The following is a 23,988-nucleotide window of genomic DNA, read 5'->3' as shown; positions in this document are numbered from 1 at the left end:
CTTTCTGGTGACAGACTTGTTGAAGGAGTAGCTCAAAAAGCTATTAAGGGGGAAATCTCTCAAAGACAGATTTTTTTTTCTTCTTTAAAGAGACTAATAAATCGAAGAGATAAGGTCAAATACTTGCTCCTTGGTTGTCAAGTCCTTCTACAGATGTTTACTTGGTGAAATGTACTTCGCAGTTGGTCAGCATCTGAAGGTGAATGCAAGAAGTGCATAAAACCTGTTTGTGTTTGAAAAGCACAAGAGAGAGTGCTTCTGTCCATCTCTGCATAACTTCATTAAAATCTTTGTCTTTGAAAGAGAATGGACAGAACTGGGGAAGGGGAGAGTATGGTGCTTAGTAAATGGTCGCTGATCCCAGTCCAAATGAGAAGGTGGTTGACCATCAACTTTGCTCTCCAGAGCCCCCTGACTTGCAAATTGTAGTGTTTTCTGTTTGGTAGAATAAACTATATAGGTTACGTGGCTACTCTTCCAACTGGATACTCTTTTTGCCCTTTCTCCTCCCTCTCTTTTGAAGGAAGGGGATGCTCTTGAAAATGCTTGGTTCGCTGAGCAGTTGTTCAGTGGTAACAAGACAAAGAATGCAAGATGTGTGAGTGTACTGCTGCAGGGCAGGTAACCGAGGCTGAAAAGTTTCTCTTGAATAATCCTGGCCTTTCCTGTCACTTGTTACTTGTCCTCCTGTTTCCCCAGCTTGCACCACACCCCTACAGCACCAGAGCAGGTGAGGGCCAGGCTGGGGCAGGAGGCTGAGCTGCATTTGCTGCCCCTGGCAGCCTGCAGGGTGGCGAGAGCAGGGGCAGCAGGTGCAACATCACTGGGTGGGTGTGTGTGAGGATCATGGCAGTGCAGAAGGGGCCATCAGTGGGTGTCAATGCTCTGCTGGACTGGTGTAACATAGAGGTGCTGGGAAGGGGGGTGCACCATGTCCTACATCACCTGGATGGCAGAGTGGAGCCCAGCAAACTGCTTTTTGAAGCAGGAGGTGGAGGTGCCCTCATTCAAAGTACTTCCCCAGAAGTGGTTGGTGGTTCTTGTATAGCTTCCTGTATTACCATAGCATCTCTTGACATTGCTAGCTAGGGCTAGAAAAGGGTTCTTCTGGAGGGGGCTGGAGAGCCTGGTGTCCAGGAGCAGGTGGTGGTGTTTGCTGGGGAGAGCTGTGGGGTCACCCAGTCCGCTGTAGCTGAAGGCCACCACGTGGTACCATTCCTTGCTTCCCCAGAGTATTACTAGGGCAGGGGGTGAGGGAAGAGGAGAAGAGAGGGGAGAGGTGACTCTGGGGCTACTCTCTCTGTTGCCTCATCACCTGGCAGGCGGTGGCTGCTCCTGCAGCTCTCTCTGAGTAACTTCTGGAGGGCAAATACGTGTTAGTGGCCTCCCAGTGAAACTTGGCAGCGGGAGCCGGGGAGGAGATGCGTCCTTGCGCAACGATGCGCTGGAGGGATCCTGTCCCCGGTGTGTCAGCACCTCCCTGCAATTCAAGGGCGTTTTTGCTGCTGGTGACGTCTTTTGCTGTTGACCCTGACGGCACCACTGTCCTCCTTCCTGTGTGTGGGTTTCGGTCTGTGGTCCTGGTACAATTCGTGCCTCTCTGCATCCCTTCTGGACACAAGTACTGTCGGCAAACCAACCGGGGGAGGAGGGGAGGAAGGTCTTCAACTTAATGAATCCTCTTGCTCCAGCCACATATTTTAATGAGAGGATGGTTGATTTTTCTTTTGGTGTGTTGTGGTCAGGTTCCTCTGCAATGAGATGTGTGCTCCTGGGTTGCTGACGGTGATGAAGGAAGGGCTCCTCATCCCGTGTGCACCCCTTGCTGCACGGGTGCTTTCCACTTTGCGCAGGAGAGCGGATGCTTTGTCACCTGATCAGAGCACCTCAGGCATATCCTGTGCTTCCCTAAAAGGCTTTCTTAGGGAGGAAGAGGAAAATACGCTGGTGCAGTGGGCTGATTGTAAAACTCCTATTTTGGAAGCACATGGGGAGCCGTGTTTGCCCAGCCACACTGGAGGAAGCGGGCTGGGAGTGGCGGGGAGCTGTGCTGGGGCGTGCCACGGTGAGGAGTGGTGCTGGCGCTGCCGAGGCACTATTTTGGGTTTGCGTGTAATTGCAGGTTGCACCAACAAGGCTGGGTTTGGAGATATTTAGAGAGCTGAGTGCTTTTAAAGCTGCAGAACAACTGGCTGCTGCCGATCCTCTACAAATGTGGAGGATGGGTGTGTTTCACGCACACCCTGTGAGCGCAACCTCGACTTCTCACCGTGGAGCCACTGAACATCTGTGTTGGCTGAGGACAGTGGGTGGCGGTGCCCTTTCCCTCCTCGGCAAAGGGAACAGTGGCAGCTAGCAGCCCCATAGGGTGCATTACTCCCACCTGGAAAAGAAAAGCGGATAAGTAGAGGTTTAAAGCTCCATGGGCTGCTGGTGGCTTTTAGTTATCTGCCTCTGTAGCGTGGGTCTGACACCTACAAACTTGCAGGTGCTGCTTTTCTCTCCCAGCAACGCTCTTGCCAGAGGCAAGGGGAGGAGATTTTTCTTTCCCCTCCCCATATCAGGCGTTGCTCCTATCCAGCCCTGAAGGAGCAAGGACAGAGCTGTCACGGAAGAAATCACAGTCTAGTTTGGGAACTGAGTTTTTGCATGTTGTCTCTAAGACCAGTAAAGCCCCAAAGCCTAAAACTTCCTAAAACTCAGTGTGAGTTTTTATTCTGTGGTATGTTTGCACATAAAACAAAAACGGAGAGGGACTAAACTTCCTGAAATTAATATATTCACTTTATGTTGCGTGGTTGCCCCAGGACTTCAGGTTTTTTTTTGCTGTTGTGGGTCAGACAAACTCCCTACACCCAGGGACCGACTCGAAGCTGAGCCCAGCTGCTGATGCAAGTCAGAGCAGCGTTGAAGCTGCTCTTCCCAAATCCCATCTGATGTACAGGCAACCTGATCCCAGTGGAGTGCAAAAGTGCTTTTCAAGCCAACTTCTTTCTTTCTAAGTTGCAGCTGCAGTTCTCGGCTTAAAAAACTATTTTGGTTTTCATTATATTTACCATCCTGAGGAAGCTGGCAGGTTGTGGGTTTGGGGTTGGGTTTTTGTTTTGTTTTTTTTTTTTTAAAAAAACCTCTTTTGAAACTTTACAGCTGGAAGCTAAATTTTAAGGTGATGCCCAAGAAATGGGACCAGGCAGTGACTCACTTCCCTGGCTGATGTAATTTTAAAAAAAAAAAAAAAAAAAAAAAGGAAAGAAAAACAATGAGCCTATTGGTCAAGTATTTTTAATTTTTCTAATGGTCACGAGTTCTTCAAATTCTTTACTAATTCAAGTATTCTGCTTATTGGTAAGTGATGTTCTCTCCTTTTCACTATAGGAGGGCTCAGGCATTGTGGATTTATCAGGGAAGGAAAATTCTGAAATACGTAGTTGGAAAATCTCACTTAACCTTTTTTGGTGATTTATTCTGTTCCTGTATGTTGGATCAGCTAAAAAAAAGAAGTGCACATTTCTGTTGCTTGTCTTTTTGGTTGGTGGCAGATGTCTGTATTTTCCTCTGGAGCAGACTGGGATTTATTGTTGAGGTAATGCAATATATTGCTATGTGTACCAGCTCTGAACTTGGTATTTACCACCCATTTAGACCACATCTGTTTGTTTTGTTGTTTGTTTTGGTTTTGTCTTTATTGTTGGGTATTTTATTTGGTTGTGGGTTTTTTGTTGTTTTGGTTTTGTTTGGAGAAACAGTGGGGTGAAATAGGCACCATCCTACTGAATACGGGCTGAGACCAAACAGATCTGGCTTCTCATCGCTCTGTAAACTTCTGGTGGTCTTAAAGCTTTCCACAAAATAAGTGCTTCGAGCAAAATACAAGCTCTGTGTTGCTATTTGACTGGACAAGCTGAGACTAATCTGTAAAAATAACGATAAATTTTTTAGTGATGAGTATATATTAATATATGTATGTGTGTATTTGTGCATATATATGTAATGCATGTATATAATTTATACTAAGCTATAAAGATTTTTATATAAAATATAAGAATAAGAACATACACATAAATGCACAATTTTATATTTTCTTCATATACAAATATATAAGAAAAATATATAAAGAAAATTATTTGCTTACCTAAAAGCTTTATAAAAAGCTTTATACCTTTGTATAAATTATATGCATACATTTAATATGTACACATATGTATATAAGAGGTACGTATATGTATGTATGTATATACATACGTATATGCATATGTACATACGTATATGTATGTATAAAATACGATATTTTGCTTACCTAAAAGCTTCATGTCTTAGTGCCTTCTGCTCCCAGGTGCCGGGCACTAAAGGAACAAAAGCCAGTTAGGGGCAGGGGGTGCCCCCTTCCTCCTTGCCTGTTTATGGGATGCTCTGTGCCACCCTGTGGATCTCGGGCAGCGCCTGCCCACAGCGCAGGGCAAGCGCCCATTGGGTGGTGGGTGGGCGGGCGGCAGCAGTGCTGGGCTTCCAGCTCCGTGCTGTGGGCGTGGGAGACGCTGCCACGCTCACATGAGTTGCTGCTGCCGGGAGAGGAGGCGAGGTAAGGGAGGCTCGCTGCGGGCTGGCTCCAGGGCTGCACTGCTGCTTGGGCACCTGGCTGCCGAGCCGCCAGCACACGCCGGGAGCTTGCTGTCCTGCGACTGCTTGTGTTGCTTTTCTTTAGTGGTTTATCCTCTGCAAAATGTATAGCGACTGCTAGCGCTGTAGCGGATAAAATAGTTCTAGTCGGAATCAAGAAGATGAATTGTGAGTTTTAATCTGATCTAAAATCATTGTTTATCTGTGTACCTGGCTGAACTGCACGTGCGAACAGAGCAGAGGTGCTGTGACAGACTTTGCATTGAGGAGTATTTTGTTTCTGAGCGAGTGCTGAGGGTGTGTCTTCCCAGAAATCTCTGTCTGGGGCACGTCTTTCCCAGCCGTAGTCTGCACCAGACTTTGAAACAACAGAACTGCTTAAACTTGCATGTTAGCCTTAAATATTTAAACGTCTGTCTTGCAGAAAGTGAGGAGCTTTGAATACTTTGGGGAAATTGCTGTTGGCTGCTGGCTTTGGTGGCTACCTAACTTCCAGGAGAGGCTGGGCTCTGGGCTGCTGAGCTCAGACGGGAAGTGGCATGTGGCATTGCAGGTTGGCAGCAGTTTGTTTCCAAACTGACGAGTTTATCTCGCCTGCTATGTTTTCTGGCAGACGGTCTGTGCTTGATGCTGGGACTGACCGTCTCCAAATGCTGACTAAAATACTTCTGTACCCCAAGCACACGAGCATACTAAGTACCTTTTGGAAAGCTGAATTCTTTGTGGTGGGAAAATGTGGACTTAACATATTGGAAAATCTTTACCTGTAAAACACATCTAGAGTTGCTTCTTCATTACATGGTTTTGTTTATAATGAATGTGTTGCTCTGAGGTATAATTAAGCTTGATTTTACTCTTACCTGGCATTTCTTCTATAAAACATTTGGCTGTGAGGAGTGACTTTGTCTGCTGGAGGACTGTCCCATCCTCCTGAAGGTGGGGTAAGGCCAGATGCTGTGTAGAGCACAGAGCTGATTCCCTTCCACCTCTGTCCTGCATGTGCTGGGTGCTGCCAGGGAGGGAGGTGGCAGAACCATGTATGGGGACCCAGAGAAAAATCAGTGTTGGGTACATCTTGGAGAGTCTGCCTGGCTGTGAGATCTGCTAATCTGGGTGCGTTTTACAGAGATGAGTGCTTGTCCAAAATCCAAGAACAGAGCTAGCCTGATCTGAGTACAGGTGTGTGACTGGTGAGTTTGGTACCTTTGCTCCCTCTCTCTCCTCCCTGTAGTAATTTACATTTTAGAGGAGAAGTGTAGGGAACACCCTGCTGTCAGAGTAAACTGAATTTCACTATCATGGCAACCTCCTGGGAGGCAAAGAGAACAGTTCTCTTCTGCTCTTCCAGGCTTTTCACATTAATCTTTGAGATTAATGTTTCTGCTTTTGTTAAGGGTAGATAGGATCTTCAGCATCTACTCTAGAGAAAATAAGCATTGAATTTACAGTTTTTTCTACTTCCAAAAGCCACTAGAACAGCTATACAGCAAAGCTGATTTATTACAGTCTAGCATTGTTTCTTGCTATGAATCAAATTACTTTGACTTGTTTCCCTTTCTCCCAAGTACTTTTAAAACAAGATTATGAGTAGCAGGGGAATGATGGAAGAAGATTTTTCTCATTTTATCAGCAGCTCTTTCTAGTAAGAGATCACTTAGGCGAAATTCCTGGTGTGTTTTTTTTGTTTTGATTTTTTTTTGAGACTTTTGAAACAAACATAGCCCCATGTTCAAGCTATGGTTTGTAGTTTCAGCATTCGCTGTCATGTTTCTCTGAATGTTCATTATCTGCCCAGTGGGCAGCGGTCTCTGGGCTGCTGGGATTTCAGTCCTGGCTGTGCAGTCTCAGGACAGCTGTTTACTTCAAAGCTGATAAAACAGTCTGCAAAATCGCTTGACCATGGCTGTACCTTTTGAAAGACTGCACAAAACCCACCCTCTCAAAATTAATTGCTGAAACTCCCTATTGTCCAGTTCACCGGGGATCAGCAACGTCACACTGGGTGTTTGGCTTGCGGAAGCTTGTTTGCTGGCATGGAATAAGCAGTGACTGTGTTGTGATTTAATTTAGGGATTGGGTTGATTTCTTTGCCTGGACAGGCAGCAAGCCTAACAGGCAGACTGAGTAACACTTCTTTTAATCATGGAATATTTTTTTATCAGCAACTTCACCTGCCAAGCAAAGGTGCTGCCTGGGAATGGAAGCTGTAGTGGCTGTTACCTACCAAACGTGGGAGAAGCTCCTGTGTCATTTAGCTTTTGGGGGCTGAGGACCCCAGTTTGGGTGTCTGTGATGCTGCAATGGCCCTTGGTAAAAGCAGGGACCTGGTACAGAAATCATGATGGCTCAAGCATCTGCCGTGACTTTTCTAGAGGAGGAAAGTCTTTGGACCAGGGAGCAATGTCCAGCACGGTGCTCAGTGGGCACATCCCTCATGCACAGTGGGGCTGGAGGTGCTGGGGGAATGGAGGAAGGTCTGGGCTGTGTGGCTATGACTCCCTTGTATTTGTGAAGAGCATTATACAGCTGCTGTGGGCCAGGGCACAGCCTGAGGTCTGAGGCCACCTTTGTAAGGAACTGGGCTGTGTTAGGGCTGAATATTGGGAAATGGAAGGATACATGCCTAAAGCATGTCAGGGGTAAACTGCAGGTCTCAGCAAGCAGATCCCATTCTTTTCTGAAAGGAAGTTTGCACTGATTCATCCTTGTGATTCTTATACCTCCTTGCTCATACAGGTGGGGAATCTGCTAGCTTTTCCACTGTTGCTCCGGGGGTCCCATCATAAAATGAGGGCTGCCTTTTTTTTTAGTTGTGCATGGGTGCTCAGAGGTGGGTCCTCAAAGTCTTTTATGGCTAAGAAACAGAATAGGCAGAAGGAAGTGTTTAATGCTCTGCTTTATTTGGTGAACTGCACAAGAATAAGGATTACTATGAGCATAAGAATTTCCTGAGAGGCTAGCATGACTATTCTGTGCCAGAGCCAGGAATTTAAAATAAAGCCTTCAGAGTCTCAGTCCATTAGCAGACATATGACCCCTGCCATCCCCTTTGCATTTAGGTTTGAATTCACTCTGATGAATTGTTCTTGCTTTTGCAGGTTCCAGGCAGAATGAGTTTTCTTTACCTTTCCTGAGAGGCCTTGAAAGGATTACCTGTTTTGTGCTGTAATAGCTAGTTATTGGGGAACATCATTCCACTTCCTCTGATGCAAACATATCACTGAAATTCAAAAGCAAGTTAAACTGATCTAGTGGGCTACAGTCTTGAAAGTACACTAATTCTGGAGCAGCTGCCCTACTAAAAACAGAGGTGTACATAAGTGCAACGTTTTGGGGGAGCATTTGGCAAACAGGCTTTGAAGGACTGATTCACTGGTGCCTCAGGCAGTTCTTTATCTGGTTTCTACTGTGCCCTGCAGATTCCAAATGCTCTGTAGATAACTGTAATGGACTTGAGGCAGCGAGGCAGCTGGTGTGCTGTAGCTGGGAGTCTGTGGTGTGGTGGGGGTGAGCAAAGGCAAGTTGGTGAGGTCTGGGAGGCAGCTGCTGTCCTCCTTGAAAATGAGCACGACCCCTGCATTGACCATCCTTCTGACCCACTTGGTCTTTCATGTCAGGAGCCTATAGGGAGGAGTGTAGGTCTGGGTGCCGTGTGGTTGAGCATCACCAGGTTCTTGCTGTCTTTCTGCTGGTCTGTGTCTGATACACAGAAATTTGTGTACTCAAATCCATGCAAATTTCTGTGTTGTTTCCACAGCTTTCAGTATTTCAGATGCTGTCCTGAAAGATGTGGCTTTCCTGCTCCCTGGGCTTTTAGCGAGGGGCTAATTCCTATTTTGATGCAGTAAGTAGAAATTTATCATGCTGAATCTGGGTTACCTGTGGGTACCAGCTGCAGCTTGTTCTGGATCAGGGTGCGAATGGTGCTGACCCTGTCTGGGCTTGGCTGCACTCTAGAAAGTCTGCTTTGTAGTGCTGGAGACTCTGAGACATGTGAATTGGCTGGTGGGCTCAACAGTCATTTTTAAAAGGATTTAAGGGAATCGAAACTAGTGAATCTTGTTCTATCCGGCAGGGAGAGAAAAGACTTGGACCAGTTTGCAAAAACTGAAGGATCAGGCTGTCCAGGTTCAGGAAAACCAGCTTGCTCCAGTTGTTCCCTTACAGCTGGAGTGACCTGGCTTCTGTGCAACATGGGTCCCCACTGGGCATCTGCCCAGGTACTGTGCAGAAAATTCTCTGGCATTATTCTTGCTAGATCTAGCTTGGAGAAGTTTGTTTTTTAACCTGGACCTGTTGGAGGAAAGTGTGTATCTGGAGGTGGGTGCCCCATAAACATGTCTCCAAATCCAGAGAGAGCTGCTGTTAAGCCAAGGGTGGTGCTGAACTCCAGAGTGCATCTCTGCTCCTGATGGATTTGACAGATTTTTCCCTACAGTGGCAGGGAGTTGTGTAACAATGGGAGCAAAGTCTCTTCATCCGCTCCCAGATGAAAATAAACTTAGTGGGAAGCATGTCTCTCCCAGCATGCCTGTTAGGGGAATTTGAAAGAATAAAAGCAGACCTGCTAAAGGGACACTTGCTGCTGTTGAGATGTACTAAACAGCACCCGGAGGTAAGCTTTGTGCAGAGGAGGGAAGAAGAGAGCCTTAGGGTGTCCCATGCAGTGGCAATTGCTGCCTGTGGTCTCTTGTACTTCTGCAATGCAGGGAGTGTCTGCACGACAGCTGGTGGGGCACAGAACCAGGACAGACAAATCGAAAGGACTTGGTGTGCTGCATGTGAAGGCAGTGTCCTGAGCAAGGTGCAGAACTGAGGGGTGGGAGGTAATCAATTAGAACAACTGGATGAGCTTAGATAAATTCAGTTATAAAATTGAATCTCCATGGGGTTGCTTCTCGGTCTGTTAAGGTAAGTTGCTTGGTGCTATGCATGAATGAAGAGAGCTGTGTTCACAATAAAATAAAGCTGAGGATGGGTATTTTGGCTGAAACTTCTTGCAAAATGAGCCGGGGGAACTGGGAAGCATAGGAATATGGATGGCCACACCATCCTCTGCTGCTGCAGCCCTGCCTGCAGAGCAGGGAGGAAGACGATGGTGAGCAACAGGAAGCCTGGGGGCCAGATCCTATATCAGCTGAATCACCAGGATTCCTTCCAAACTAGTGAGGCTGCTGCATGTGCTGCAAGCCCAGAGGGTCTGGCACTTGCAGAGGGCTGCAGGGTGTACCCAGTGCCTGCCTGGCTGTCTGGTACGTTATTCCTAAAGCAATCCTCATATTTGTTGGATTAGTGGTCAAAGGCATGCAAGTTTTGAAGTATTTTTAATTTGCTAATGCTGACTGACTTGCCTTCTCATGTCTGGAGCCTTTGTCACGAAGTGACAGCAAAACCACAGGTTCCTCTGAAAAGAGGAATATACATTGGATGAGTCACTGTTCCAAGACAAGTCCTATCTCCTTTCTTCCTTTTTTTCCTGAAATTGGATGGAAAAAGGACATATTAATATCTTTTTGTTGACACTTTAATGTGTCTCTGCGTTTGCCTGTTTGAGTAAATAAACTGATAATCAGTCAGTTGTAAAGATATTAGAATGGGGTGGGGCAGGGAAAGACAGAGTGGCTCAGTTTTCAAACTAGTGCAGAGCTGCTAAAAAAGCAAATTCTTTCATTTGGATCAGAAGCAAATTCCAGCTCTGTTTCTGTTGGAAGTGTTTGACTTGCTGTCGGGAAATATTTGGTTGCTGTCTCTTTTTAAAATTGAATTAATCCTTCACATTTTAGGATGTGCAAACTACTGTTTTGTGTTGTGTTTTTTTTTTTTTTTTTTTATAATTATTTTCCTTCCCACCAATCCTCTGCACAGGCTGCAGTTTCCAATGCTTCCCTCCTGGGACTGTCTGGGGACCTTTTGCGTGGACAGGGTGTCTTAAGTTGCTGTCTGAGCTGTTAATCCACCCAGAAGTACTGGTGAGCTCCTGGAACTTGTGTCTGATGTCTGCACTGCAAGTGTGGAGTGCCAGAGTAGAGGCATGCCTCTGATGGAGCATCCTCACAGCTCATCTCCAGGTGGCTTACAGCTGTGAAAACACAGGGGCTGGGGCAACTTTATTTGACCTGCCAGTATTGCAGTTCTGTCTGGAGAGCAAATAAACTGACCCTGATGCACTGACTGTGGTGTGTTTAGAAGCTACAAAGCTTGTTTACACAGAAACTTGATACGGCTCCTATCTGGGAAGGGAGTTGATATTAGAAAACCTGAGATGTACTTAAAGCAGCTCTCATCTCCAGCAAAAAGTGAGGTCTTCAAAGCGCATAAATGGGCTGCACGCCTGCTGGCTGTGTGCTTCTGTGAAGCTGCTTTAATGCATCCCAGCAGCAGGGAGCCCCCCTTGCTCTTCTTTCCTGATGGAGGGATGCAGGCAGGAGTGAAGGGATGTTGAACAGGAATTACTTCCTTATACGCTCTGTTTCCGTGCACATTGACCTGAATGGGTCAATTGCACATTGAATGGGCCTTCTGTCACCAGGGTGTGTAATGAGCGTGGGATCACTAGCTTCTGTCATCTCTTGTTGCTCTTTCTCTCTTCCTTCCTCTAAAATGGGTCTTTAAGCAGAGTTTGTCTCTGGCCATCATTGCGTGCCCTACAGAGGCTCTTCTCCCAGCAGAAGTCGATGGGACGTGGTGAGGCATGAGGGACGCGGTACTGGGTCTCCACCAGGACTTTGAGAGAGACAGCTGATGTGTGATCACTAGTGTAGTGTTATAAAAGGGCTTTTATGTCCATGAAGACAAAGCCAATTGTTTAAAAATGTGTCTGAATGAAAAACACAATTCTGAATGCCCTTGACTCAGCTACTAAAAAAAAAAAAATCAAACAAAAAACCAACTAAGCAACACACACAAAAAATAAAATAAAATAAATCTGAAGAGCTCTCCAACCCAGTGTGCCAAATGTAGGTGTAATCCTCTTCACTGGGAGAAAGCAGGGGGGGGACCAACCAAAATGGAAAACCCACAAACCTCCATAAAATCCTTCTAGGAGCTTAACTGTCCCTGTCTACTTATAACTGTCTCCATTTCACTAACCTTTTCAAATACTGTTTTGTTGTATCATAACACTTTCCCCTTCTCAGACAGCTATAATGAGGTCAGGTGTCTGCTTTTTTTCTCTCTTGGTTCAAGTTCTCTCTTTCTCCTCTCAACTTGAGAAACAGAAAGAAGAAAGTGATATAAAAACAGAGGTAAATCTTTCATAGACTTGCTAAGATGAAAAACATAGAGACTGGATTTTTTTTTTCCAGTGAAAACCCACACAAACAACAGTAGGGCGTATCCTGAGTGTGATAATTCTCTGATAGTCAGACAATGCAGCTTTAATAAAAAACTCTCAGCTTACAGTGGTTTTGGTTGTTAAGGATGGTAGAGATAGACAGCAGCAAGTTAAATTCCAATGAAATGGATAGGTAGTGATGTTTTTGGAAATTCATTTTTCAAACCCTAATGGTTTGAAAATGAATTGGAGCAAACGAGGATTAGGAAAAAAGAATGAGTGAGGGTGGCTTGGCTGAATCTTTAGTATTATAGTTCAGCCTCTCCTGCCTGTCAGGTGATGCCATGTGTAGCCGAAACTGCTTTCAATCTCGATACCAGAGTGTTTCTGCCAGTTGTGAAATCCACCTTTGGTACCGTGCACTGAACTTGCTCAGAGCTGACTTTGTTGCCAAGCAACTGCTTTATTCCCTGGAAAAAAAAAACAAACACTCAGGTTTTGGTTTTGGAGGCCCCAAGGACCAGGCTGGTTGGGTGCTACAGAGGAGCTGGCTCGGTAACAGAGAAGGTCCCGATCGGGTGGATTGGGCACGCAGTGAGAGGAGCAACTGTAAAAATTTACCATGGTGTTGTTTTACTCTGTGAACCTGAACAAGCTTTGCAGCAATTCCTCCTTCTGTCCTGTTCTTGTAGTATGAACCCAAGGCTGAAGTCAGTTGTCTGGCTGTCAGTGGCTCTTGCTGACTGTTAAATATCTTGTCCTACCTGCTGGCAACTCTGCAGATGCTTGGAGCTGGGGTCTGATGTGCTCTCCTACATGGCTCTGCAGTGATGCAACTTCTTGTTGCTTTTCTCTGCTGCCACCTGTCAGTGCTGTTTTCCCAGGGTGCCACGCCTGCCCATCGCTCTCATCTCTAATGACTTCCCTCCTTCCAGACTGAATGAAGTATTACAGAAAATGAATATTTACAGCTAGGCAAACTTGTGTATTTAACCCAGCATGTGCTGTAGAGCAGCTGTGAGCTTCAGACAAGAGGCTTGCTAGTCAGAGCAGAGGTATTCATGAATCCAAGCCTGGGTTGTCGCGTAAGCAGTGAGCCAGCCCGTTCAGGATCCTGTCTTCTGAAGGTCTGTAAACCTGAAATCAGCCTTCATCCTTTGCTCACAGAGGTGTAGGCTGCTTCTGTTCCCATAGGCAGAGGAGGAAAGCTTTTATTTTCCCACTTTGTAGCTAACAAAAAGTTGAAAAATCTTGGGTTGCAAATCTCACTGGAGGTTGCATTGAGCCTGCCCAGATCCTCATTTTTAAAGACCCTTAGCTAGTGTGTAGCTAATGGGTGTACTGGAATGTGGTCACTGTTAGCAATGCCCATAGTTTTGTAGGAGACCACTGCACAGGGTTTGTCCTGTTTGCATGTCCAATGAATCACTGCTCTCTCCTGTTTGTATCAGTCAAAGTGCCAACATCATCTGACTCTGCTGTCACAAAAGTCATAGGAAGGGGGCATGGGCAGGTCCCTGGTCTTTCGCTATCTTTCTGGTGATGCGTCTTCTCTAGGCTAGCAGGCTGCCACCTAATCAGAGCTTGGAAAGGAAGGTTAGGATACATGGGGGCAGGAAATACATGCCTCATCCTTTGCTTCTTTAAACACCCTTGAAGCTGTGCTGGTCTGATCAACGCAGCGTTTCGGCATGCTCATGGCTGGTGTGGGGCTGTTGTTGGCTGTAGGGCACTTGCTCGCAGTGTTCCTGGCATGCCTGGCTGAGGAGTGTGCATGGGGTCAGTGGCTGTGCAAACAGCCCCCATTCCTTGCATACCATTGGGAGACTGACTCTGGGAAATCGGTGTTTATTCAAAGAGTTTTGTTGTAGAAAAGCAGATTTCCTCTTGGCAAACAATATCAGGTATACTATTTTGTGGAAAAAGACCTTTTTCAGCTACGGTTCAGAATCTTTATTTGGTTTAGGTAGTTGCACGCTGTCAGTGGGCAGATGGGCAGGCAGAGCATTCAGTATCTATTGTATTAATATTTTAATTGTAGATACCTGTTCTGTCAAAGCTGTGGAAAATCCCTGGAGATACGAACTTTTTCCAAACTACAGCATGTACCTGTAGTGGGTACCTTAATGTGTGCAGAATAACACAGCCTGTAAAATAAATATAGAGAGCTAAATATTAACAAAGCTAATGGGATTTCTGACTTGGTAAGGAGCACATTTCCGATCTTCCAAGTTTCACATCTGTTTTTCTCGGTGGAAAGATAAATGTGACTTTGAGAGGTACGGTGACCTTGTTACCGATTGTTACTGTACTGCTGTTCAAAACTGTGCGTGTTTGAATGCAGCTTGGTTTCACATAGCGTCCTTTTTCTCTCTTCAGGTGCTCACTAAATTCATGAGATGGCCATCACCACGCAAATCTCCAAAGATGAGCTGGAAGAACTCAAGGAGGCCTTTGCCAAAGTTGGTAAGTCGCAGTGAGAAGGTCACTTTTGTCCCTGTCTGCTGTATGTTTGAAGAGGACTTATCCCAGCCCCATGAAAAATGGTGCCAGCAGGACACAGGCAGTCGCCTTATCTCATGGTTGTCTTCATGCCCAGGAGTCCCTTAGCAGTCTTGTTACTTCTGGTATGTCACTTCTAGCCAAGGAGCACGTAGGAAAGGATGTGGGCAGTGTGGCTGCCAGTGAGCACTGGTGGATAGCATTGCCTTGGTGCTCCAGGTGGGCTTCTCTGGCTGCTGATGGTGGAAGAAATATCTCAAGAGACATTGTGTTCCTTTGGCCCAGGCAGCACTTCAGGGCTCGCACAATGCTTGGTCCTGAGGGTGTTGGCTTTGGCAGTTGGGGCTTAGCTGTGCAGAGGGCAAATGTAGGCTCAACATTTCTGGTTTGTGCAGGTGCATTTGAGGCACCACGGTTGGCGACCTTATAGGTGAAGCCTAATTAGTGGCCGCATACCTGGGCATTACGGAGCAACTTGTGGTGATAATAAAATGCTTTGTGGCCACTGTGCATGTGCAGTGCCCTCTGGTGGCTCTGTTTCTCCCTGGGTCTCCCATCTCTCACAGCTGGTGATGCTCGGTTGCCCAAGCTGCAACCTGCTGCCTCCGCCTGCCTCCCTGCTCCCCTATATTGGCATTGCACAAGCCCCTGGCAGGCTGCTTCAGGAAGCTTAAATGGGCAGAGAGGTGACATCATGGAGAGAACTTTTCTGCTGGTTTAGTTTCCTGATAGGGCTTATAGGAGGATCAGAAAAAGGCCAGGGAGGGGTGGGAAGCAGCAGGATGGTGACAGTGGGCTGAGGTCAGTGCCTGCAGCTGGGGAACCATGCCTGGGGCTGGCACTGGATGAGAACACATTGCACAAGTGGTCAGATCCGCCCCTGCTCATCTCCCTGGCTGCACATCCATGCTGCTTGAGCACTGGTTATTGCTCTGAATCAGTAGCTGCCTCGCATCTGAACAGAAGTTTCTCTTGCTCTAAATTAACAACGTGTAGGGGAAAAAGTAGCTTTCAAAGGTAATCAATTCTCACAGAATAGTATTTGCTGTCAGGATATGAAACAAGTTGCGTTTTAGGCAGTTCCCTCTCCTATCTTGCTCTTGTCCCAGACTTTTCCAGCAGGTGGAAGTCAGCTGGCACAGAGGCAGGTGAGTAACCATCCTGCTTCTAGCTGTGTAATGAACCTCTAATTGCAGACTTTGAGACATGGGTGTGGGCAGCCTGCTCTGTCCTTGGATAAATTTTAAATGATTCATTTGGCTGGATGGAGTGGCTTTTTGTCACTAGTGTGTAGGGAAATTATTGAGGTTAGGTTGGCTGTCTGCCGTTGCACTGAAAACAGTGGGAAACTCAAGTCAGATAGTAATTTGTTTCAAGAAACCAGCTTGTTCTGCTGTCCCTGTTCAGTTTACCAATATAAAAGAAATGTCAAAACTTACGTATTAAAAAATGTGATAATTAGCCATTAGTATGTACCCACAAGTGTGATGAGATCTACGTTTTTTTTATCTGCCTTCTGTTTTGTGTGCTTTAGGCATGGCACAGTTCACAGACACTGCTGTGGGAGGGCCTGTGCCTGTCAAGAGCATTTTTAATGCTCTTCGTCCTTTAATTCTTGCCTAAAGGAGCCATCTTTGCCATGGGCTGTATAACTGCCTGCTAATGATATGACTGGCTTCCTCTGGGAACTTCTAATGGTGTCTCCAGTGAATGTGAAAAAACAGTGGACTGAGGCTGCTGTTTAAAGTGAGATTTTTCTTCCACTTCAGAATCCAGCTACCTGGAAAACTTTGAATGCAATGAGGCATGGTTATAGTAAAACTCAGCTAGCTGGTTTCTTTGATATCTTAAGAGAGATGTGGGGAGGGAGGAAGAAACACTTAATGGAGTGATTTCTGCTCACCAGGTGATGTGCAAGCTCCAGTACATGGCTGCGCTGGCTTCCTGGAGACCTGCTTTAATTCTCATATGGGGCAAGTTGCGGCTCTGGCCAGGAACGCTCCTACCACAACAGCTGTTGCTAGTGTAGATTCACAGGGCTTTGAGGATGTGCGTCTGATCAGTTGCTCTGTGTGCAGCTCGACTGGGTAGATAGTCAGCTTTCTAGTGTCAGAGGGTGTCCCTAAGGTCTGCTAATGTGTACTCTGTCACCTCTTGCTCTCTGTGCCTCTTGCAGGTATCCCCTCTCTCTCATGCATCTGGTATGCTGTTCTGGCAGCAAAAGGCAAGTCCGTAGGCTACCTGCTGCTTGCTAGAAGCAGTCCAGTCCACAGATGAGAAACTGCGGTTTAAGGCTAGCAGTAAAGTCAGCTGCAGCTTGTGCAAGCAACACCCAGCATCCAATAACCAGGTATTGCTGCTGAAAGTGAGCCAAGTGATAAACAGCAGGGGTGGAAGAAACATTTTAACATCTGACAAAAGTAATTATTAGAGGGGACATAATAACTATCTGTGCTTTAAACAACCTGTGTTAGTGGGGTTAGCTGTTTGCTCCCAATCTCAGCTAACCTCTGAATTCATTCCACAGAACTGGTCGCTGCACTTGGCCAAACAGTGGCACTTCACAGAAGAGGTGTGGCAGAAAAAAATCTGAAAACTTGCTCTGTTTATTTGTCTTCCTCCTCCTTGATCCTAATAGCAGTGATAAGCATCTTTTTCTGGAAACACTAAGTACTTAAAAACACAGCCCAGTTGAACACTTTGTTCGATGCTGCAAGGTAGTAAAACAATGCTCTGAAATGGTAGCTTAAGGCAAATAGGGATCTGTGGTCCTGCTGAGAGCATATGTCCTTAAAAGGAAATGTGTGGGTTACTTTCCCCTCTTGCATCCTGTTATTTAAGCTATTTTAAGGACTTGTCTGGAGGAAGCTGAGCCAGAGCTTGGAGCAGCTTTGGGGTTTTGTTTATTGCGGCTTTGCTGCGCCACCTGCATATGGGCAGAAGGTGGTGCCATATATCACGGCAGTGACCTTTTGCAGGTTTAGTATGCTGGCATGCATGCATCTTTCAGTGGAAATAGGAAACTTCAGATGTGCTGTAGTTTCCTTTCCATCAGGCAGATTATAATGAATCCAGGCTGTAGCTTGTCTGGTAAAACAATTTTACTTTCTTCCATTAGTAATTCTGGGTCATATGCTAAGGGATTTTGTTTGGGATAGCTTCTATTTTGACAGCCTCTTCAGCTGTTGAATACCATTTTAGATTTTGTTAGAGAAGGATTTTAGACCACCTCCTGTCTGAAATCTGGCCCTGTTGCAGGACATCCAGCAAGGCACCATATGGTGGACCTGTAGCAATGCTGGAAACAATTACAGATCTTGCTGGTGTTGCGAAGAGGACATTGGTTTTTTTAATGGTGTTACTTTGTATATTTGACTGCTGTGTCAGATGTTCCACCACGCAGTGAATAACTAGTTACTAGGCTTTGCTGCCAAGCCAAAACCATGGGCTAGCATATCCGCCAGGCTTCAATGCTTAAATCTGCATTTCTGTGGCCAAAGAGCTAAAACTTGAAATGAGAGCATCTTTACTGAAAAAACCTCTAACTCGGTGTGGGGTCTTGCGATTGAGCCAACAGACCTGTTTTACCGTTAATTCCCACTTCCAAAACGTCTGGGGCATAGATGCCCTTTCAATCTATGAAATAAATCAGTGACTTTTTTTTTTTCAGGATACTGTAGAAGAGTAGCTATTCTAGGTGGGTGTTTGGGATGTCGTTAACAGTTGGAAGGATGTAGATCCTGAGATCCTGAGGGTTTTGAGTGAGTTCAAGTGTGTTTCTCACCAGGAGTCCTTCAAACTTGTGTCATGTGCTGACTGTCCGAGCCTGAAGCAAGTGCTGGGAGCAGCCAGTGCACAGTCCCTCATAATGGGCAGCATCTTTCCTGGTGCTGCAGTCCCGTGTTGTATGCGCTTGCATGCAAATATGCATTTTGAATGATGCTTTGTGCTGCAGAGCTTCTAATGTTTTTCCCCAGTGAGCAGAGGGAAAACTCTGAGCCTGGCAAACCCTGAAGAATGGGAAGATGCTGCTTTGTGGGGGTGAGCTGATGTACCTCAACAGCATCATGGGCAAATACTGACCAAACTGCAGGAAAATTCTGATATCTGACCTGCAGCCAGAGGTAATGCTTTCAGGCAGAGGCTGAGCTCAGCAAAGCAAGTTGTGTGGATGGGCCAGACAAGGGGCTGGGCTAATTCCTCAGTTGCATTCCAGAGTGTTTTTATGTTACAGTTCCTGTTTTGCAAGAAAACCAATATAAATGCAAGGTTAGGGATTAATTTGTTGAACTGGATTGTACCCTTAAAAGACTTGCAGGGCTTCATACACAAAACTGTGCTCTAAACAGATTTAGGTATTCTTTTACAAGGCACATCTCTACACAGTGTGTTAGGGATGAGGACTGGAGCTCCGTTCCTTGCTGTCACCCAAGTGGCTTTTTGCCTTGTGAAATCCCGTATGTTTTTTCTTTCACTTCTCAATAGCCTCAGACAAGGCATAGGCAAGCCTAGTTCGGAAACTCTTCTGAATGCTTAAGGTAGTCACTTCAAGACAAAAACTGTTAACAAATCCAATCAAGATCACTTTAATGATTCCATCAAGGATGCAATATGTATTTTGAAATCTTACCTTATTTTTCTCTGTGGTTTGCTTCTTTAACACTTGGATAGATGTAAAACTTCATTTTTAGGAGGTGGACTGATCAGAAGAAGTGATGGAGGGGTATTTCTGGATTTACCTGCTTTATTTGGCAGCATGGTAAAGGACTGTGGATAGTTCAGCCAAGCACAGGCTGAAGCAATAGGCGTTGGCTTCAGGCATGCTGAAGGTGAAATGAAAGACCTGTTTCAGGTTCATAGGCCCTGGAGATTAGCAAGTCCCTTCTTTTCCTTGTCTGATTATTATTTTTTTCCCTGGATGTGAGATGGAAAAAAGACACATATTGTGTAGTTAAATTTAGTAGTAAGAAAACTGTAACAGAAGAAGCTGTGATTTACCTACAGGGAAATAGTTTGCTGATGACATCTCAGCCTGGACTGAGATAAAGCTTGCCTTTGCAAGCTTATATTTTTTTTTAATAAAAATCTAAAAATCGAAAGCCAGACAGCAGGCTGTTGCCATCATTAATTGTTGGACCCAAGCACTTTATTTCATCAGAATTATTGTAAACACTGGCACTTCATAAAGTAGTTAAATCCATTTATTAATTGTCTGGACTCAATGTTCTTCTTTAGTTTGAGATCCAGGGACTGTTACTTTGTATGTTTGTCAGTAAGTGTTTGAATTTCACTTTCTGGCTAACTTATGAAAACAATCTTAAAATCCCATATTGACCTGGAAAATGAGGGGAGTTGGAGCAATGGTGAGGACATGCTGCTTGTTGGTTTTTAGTGCTTAAAAACCACTACTGCCACTTATTAAAAGTAAATTGACTTTCAAAATATGCTAACTGGACTTCTGAGCTATCCTAATTGCTTTCTCTTATTTTAGAAAGTATCTCCCTTTAAGCATAGGTACTGACCCAAGTGGCTGTACTGTGAGATTCCCATGTGAACAAAACCAAAGCTTGCTGGGGCAGGTGCAGCTCTTCGATCATGCAGGCTGTGGTCTGCAAGGGTGTTTGGGGAGCAGAATCTTCTGCCTGAATGCAGTTTAATTCTGTGGCCTTAAGGAGAGACTGCTTCCTAATAAGTATTAGAAATGGAGGTTTGGGCACTGAATCAAGTTCCCTGGGCTGTCTGTGCCACTTGCCTACAGCAAACAGATTTTAACGTTGCTTCTGAACTGGTGGTAAGAGCACAACATATTTGCAGTCCCTTTCTCTGGCCATGCTGGAGGGTCACACTTATGTGTTGGGACATAAATCTGGGTGCACAGGCTGCTTCAAATGCTCTGGCCTCGTGTGGACATGCCTTTTCTAAAACTTGGATACCAGCTGTGCTGGGAACCATGTTTGCTCACCTTAGTCCTCTTGTAGAAGGCAGCACCTAGCCTGTGCCTTTCCATGGTGGCATTAAAACCATTCTTGCCTGAAGAAAGACTGGGGCTGCTGGATTTGTACTGCATGATCTGCAAATGTGATAACATCTGCAAAGGGGATGGGATCTGTTGATGTGTAAAGCTCCAGGCTTGCACTTATTTTTTCTTTCTCTCCAGATCTAGTAGGTGATCACATCTCAATGAGTGTGAAGTGCTACTGTATCTTGGCAGTGACTGTCAAAGTGAATGTCATTGCAGAGCTTTCTTGGGCTGTATTAAAATGTCTGGCCTCAATTTTCTGTCAGCAATAAATGAATAACATTATCAACATGATTAAAAAAAGGAAATGCAGAGCTGACTTAGTGTTTTCAGTTCAGAATGTTAAAAAGTGCTGTGTTTCATTAACTTCTATTTTTAATGCACGAACCCAGCTGCAGTGCAGTTCAGATGTAAAAAGTAACTCTGGAGATGATTTATGAAAACACAGATGTTCTCTTGCGAAACTTTTTACAACAGCCTTGGTCCTGTGTGTGAAGAGCTGTCCTGCTCAGCTCTGCTTTGAAGCTGCCATTGCACAAAGACAGAGGGATCTCATGGCTTGCAGTCTGTTTCAAGGATGAGCTATATGTATTTAACTTGCACCTTTGATTCCTGAGTGGTGTCCATTGAATGGTGTACTTCTTGGACTTGGTATTTTTGGTGTGGGTGTCCCGCTGTGTGTCTGCATCCTGTGCGGTTCTTGCTTTCAGCAAAGATGAATGGTCTGTGCAATGTAGCCCTAAAACATGTGGATTGTGATGATCATACTAGGAAATCCTGCTTAAACTTTCTGTCTTACAGATGTCCTCAGAACATAGGTTGCTTTCTCTAAAGCAAGTTTGAGGGTGGGGGCTTCTTTTCTTTCCCAGTGTCTGGAGTTCATCCTGTTAGATGACTGACATATTTCTAAATTGCCTTCTCCCACCCCTTTTTCTCCTGCCCCTTTTAATCCTTAGACCTCAACAGCAATGGGTTCATCTGCGACTACGAGCTGCATGAGCTCTTCAAGGAAGCCAACCTGCCTCTCCCTGGGTACAAAGTGAGAGAGATCATCCAGAAGCTCATGATCGACGGCGACAAGAATAAAGATGGGAAGATTAGTTTTGAAGAATTTGTCTATGTAAGTGATATTTCTGAATTTTCAGCAATCTCTGTTAGATGGCCGGGGCTCCTTTTAGACAAAGCTGAAAAAAGGGGGCTAAAAGGGGCTGACTTTAACACAATTCTAGTTTTCTAATGATGACTTTTGAGGACTTACCATGTAAAAAGTAGCTCTTTGGTCATATACTGAGATTTCTATGATTTGTTTTGCTGTTGCTGCCAGCCTTTCGATTTGGACAGAGAAGGAACATGTTGGTTTTCAAACAAAACAAACAAAAAAAACAATATTCTCCCACATGCTTTTGCTTTATGAAAAGTCTATTGGAGGCTAAAAGCCTGTTTCCATGTGGCATGACAACTGGAAAAGAGACTTCCAGTTCTCCAAACTTACAGTATTGAGTGGAATCTGCTCACTTTTTCCAGGCATACAGATGAATGGTTGTTTTCCCTGTGAAGCAGTATAATTTCCTTTCTCAATTTAATGGGACTTACAAGTATTTGCTAAAGATTTGTGAGGGCATTTCAAGGCACACTTGGAGATTAATTTAGTTGCTGAAGTAGGAAAATTTAGATCCATTTGTTGCCTTAAAAGGGAAGAACCAGGAGTAGGGAAGTGGGAAAAGTTGGAGGATGGGTCTCAGCATTTTTCCTTCAGCCTTTTTCCTTAGAAATAGGTCAGATTTTTTTATTAATTTGTCCTTTTTTATTATTTTCAAAAGCACAACACTTTCTCTCCTTATCCTTTTGATATTCTGAGTGAATATTAGAAGAATAGTATAAAACATGAGTAGTGCATTTAGGGAGCTGTTTTCATGTCAGCTACTTTTCTCGATATTGCTTAATTTAGCTTTACCTTTTTCTGTTCCTTAATTGTTTTCAGACCCTCTGAACTTTTGAGTTCGGAGTCAACTAGTAAGTTGGAGTTTGTTTGCAGTTTGTGAACACTTGCATGCTGGGTGCATGTTTCAGCTGTTGGTTTGAACTTGTCCATAACTCTAACTTTGCACTAGGAAGGAAGAAATCAATGTCTCCTGTCAGACGTCAATGGTACCAATGGTCAAGTAAACATCATTAGTTGTCTTAGAGGCAACCAATCCATACAGTAGATGCAATGGTTAATTATAGAACTTTTACCATTGATCTTTTCTAACTATGAGCACTTCTGCTGTGGTTTCTGGGACACAAAGTAAGACATGAACTACCTTGAGGTTAGAGTCAAGGTACCTCAGTGTTAAAACATGTTTTCCAGAGAGGGTGTGCAATACCAGTAATGAATCTGGCAAAACTAAAAATACATAACTGTGTTTAAATAGATTTAAGATAAACCAACTAAACAGAAAATCCCAAACCTCTGTGCTGTTTTCACTCAGCTCTGCCTGATCACTGGGGTGAGCAAAACCTCTGCCTGCCATCAGGAGATGGTTTAACTCTGTGCTGCACCATCATCCTGACTTGCTACGTTACCTGTGTTTAAGGGTTGGGAAGGATAAAGTATGGCAATCAGGCATGCTGACCCTGCCAGGTGACACCTCTGCAGCCAGGCAGGCAAGTCCCCTTGTCTTGTTTTAACAGAAGCACCTTGTTCTATTTGCAGTGCTATTCCATTGCCGTTTCCAGGGCAGTGTTTGGAGAACCTTCCTATGTTTTTCTGCAAGATTTGTGTGCAATCAAAAAAAAAAAAAAAAAGATAGCAGAATGTTGGGTTGGGATGGATGAGACTTGAGGAATCAAACAGAGGAACCCAGCGCTGCAGAAACCTGGCAGGAGCAAGGAAGGCATGAACAAAACAAAGGGGTTTTGTTTTTTCTTACATTTGTATTTTCAGTGTGGTTGAAACTAGTTTACTTAAGTAGGCTTTCAAACCACTGAATATATTTTTCCTAATAGTTGGAATAGTCCTAAACTCAAGGCCACTAATAGTAACACTCAACCTGCACAAACTCCACAGCATAGTCCTGTGCTAAAGCATCTCTTCTGCTCTCACACATGACAGCATTTTGTCCATTAGTCCACACCTGTTAGAAAAAGACTTAGCTGAAATATCTGTTATGGATTATTGCAGATTAGATTGTTATGCTCTTACTAGAGAACTGCTTTTTTGTCTCCTGTGGGCTGTGGACAAACTCTTGTGTGTGAACTAAAGTCACAGTCACATGAGCATCTGGCTTACACAGAGAGGTTAAAATTACACAACAGCTTTCTCAACTTCGGTCCTATGGAAACTGCTGCATGCGTACCTGCCTTCATATTGCAAAGGATTCACTTTTTTCTTGTGGTCCCTTGAAATCTACTTGAAAAGGTAAATGTGTGAGAGTTACTTCAAGCCTAATGCTTCTGTTTCAATTGCCACTTGCAATATGTGTTAAAAGGGAGTGGGACTAGTCTCTGCCTCCTACCCATGTTAAACTTAATACCACTACAATTTTGCTAGGCTGTTCACGTTTGCTGTTGTACTGTGAAGTTTGCTTTAAAGCTG

The 23,988-nt window shown here is 44.8% G+C and overlaps 1 protein-coding gene across 5 annotated transcripts in view; it reads left to right on the top strand.

The window, feature by feature from the left end:
- The window catches only part of PLS3 (plastin 3), a 49,654-nt gene that overhangs the window by 14,320 nt on the left and 11,346 nt on the right, over positions 1-23,988 (top strand). For 4 of the 5 annotated variants that reach the window (XM_082770551.1, XM_082770553.1, XM_082770552.1 and 1 more), the window contains 2 exons: positions 14,270-14,356; positions 21,368-21,531. In XM_082770551.1, coding sequence (XP_082626677.1) covers positions 14,290-14,356; positions 21,368-21,531 — 231 coding nt within the window. In that variant the 5' untranslated portion in view covers positions 14,270-14,289. Of the gene's footprint in view, positions 1-3,381; positions 3,584-14,269; positions 14,357-21,367; positions 21,532-23,988 lie in introns of those variants that run through there. The other variant, XM_082770555.1, reaches the window with a different exon arrangement.

The sequence above is a fragment of the Aythya marila genome (assembly GCF_965140915.1).
Source record: "Aythya marila genome assembly, chromosome: 13".
Lineage (NCBI taxonomy): Eukaryota > Metazoa > Chordata > Aves > Anseriformes > Anatidae > Aythya > Aythya marila.
Note: the sequence above shows the minus strand (reverse complement) of the source record. Positions and strands in the feature narration are given on the sequence as shown.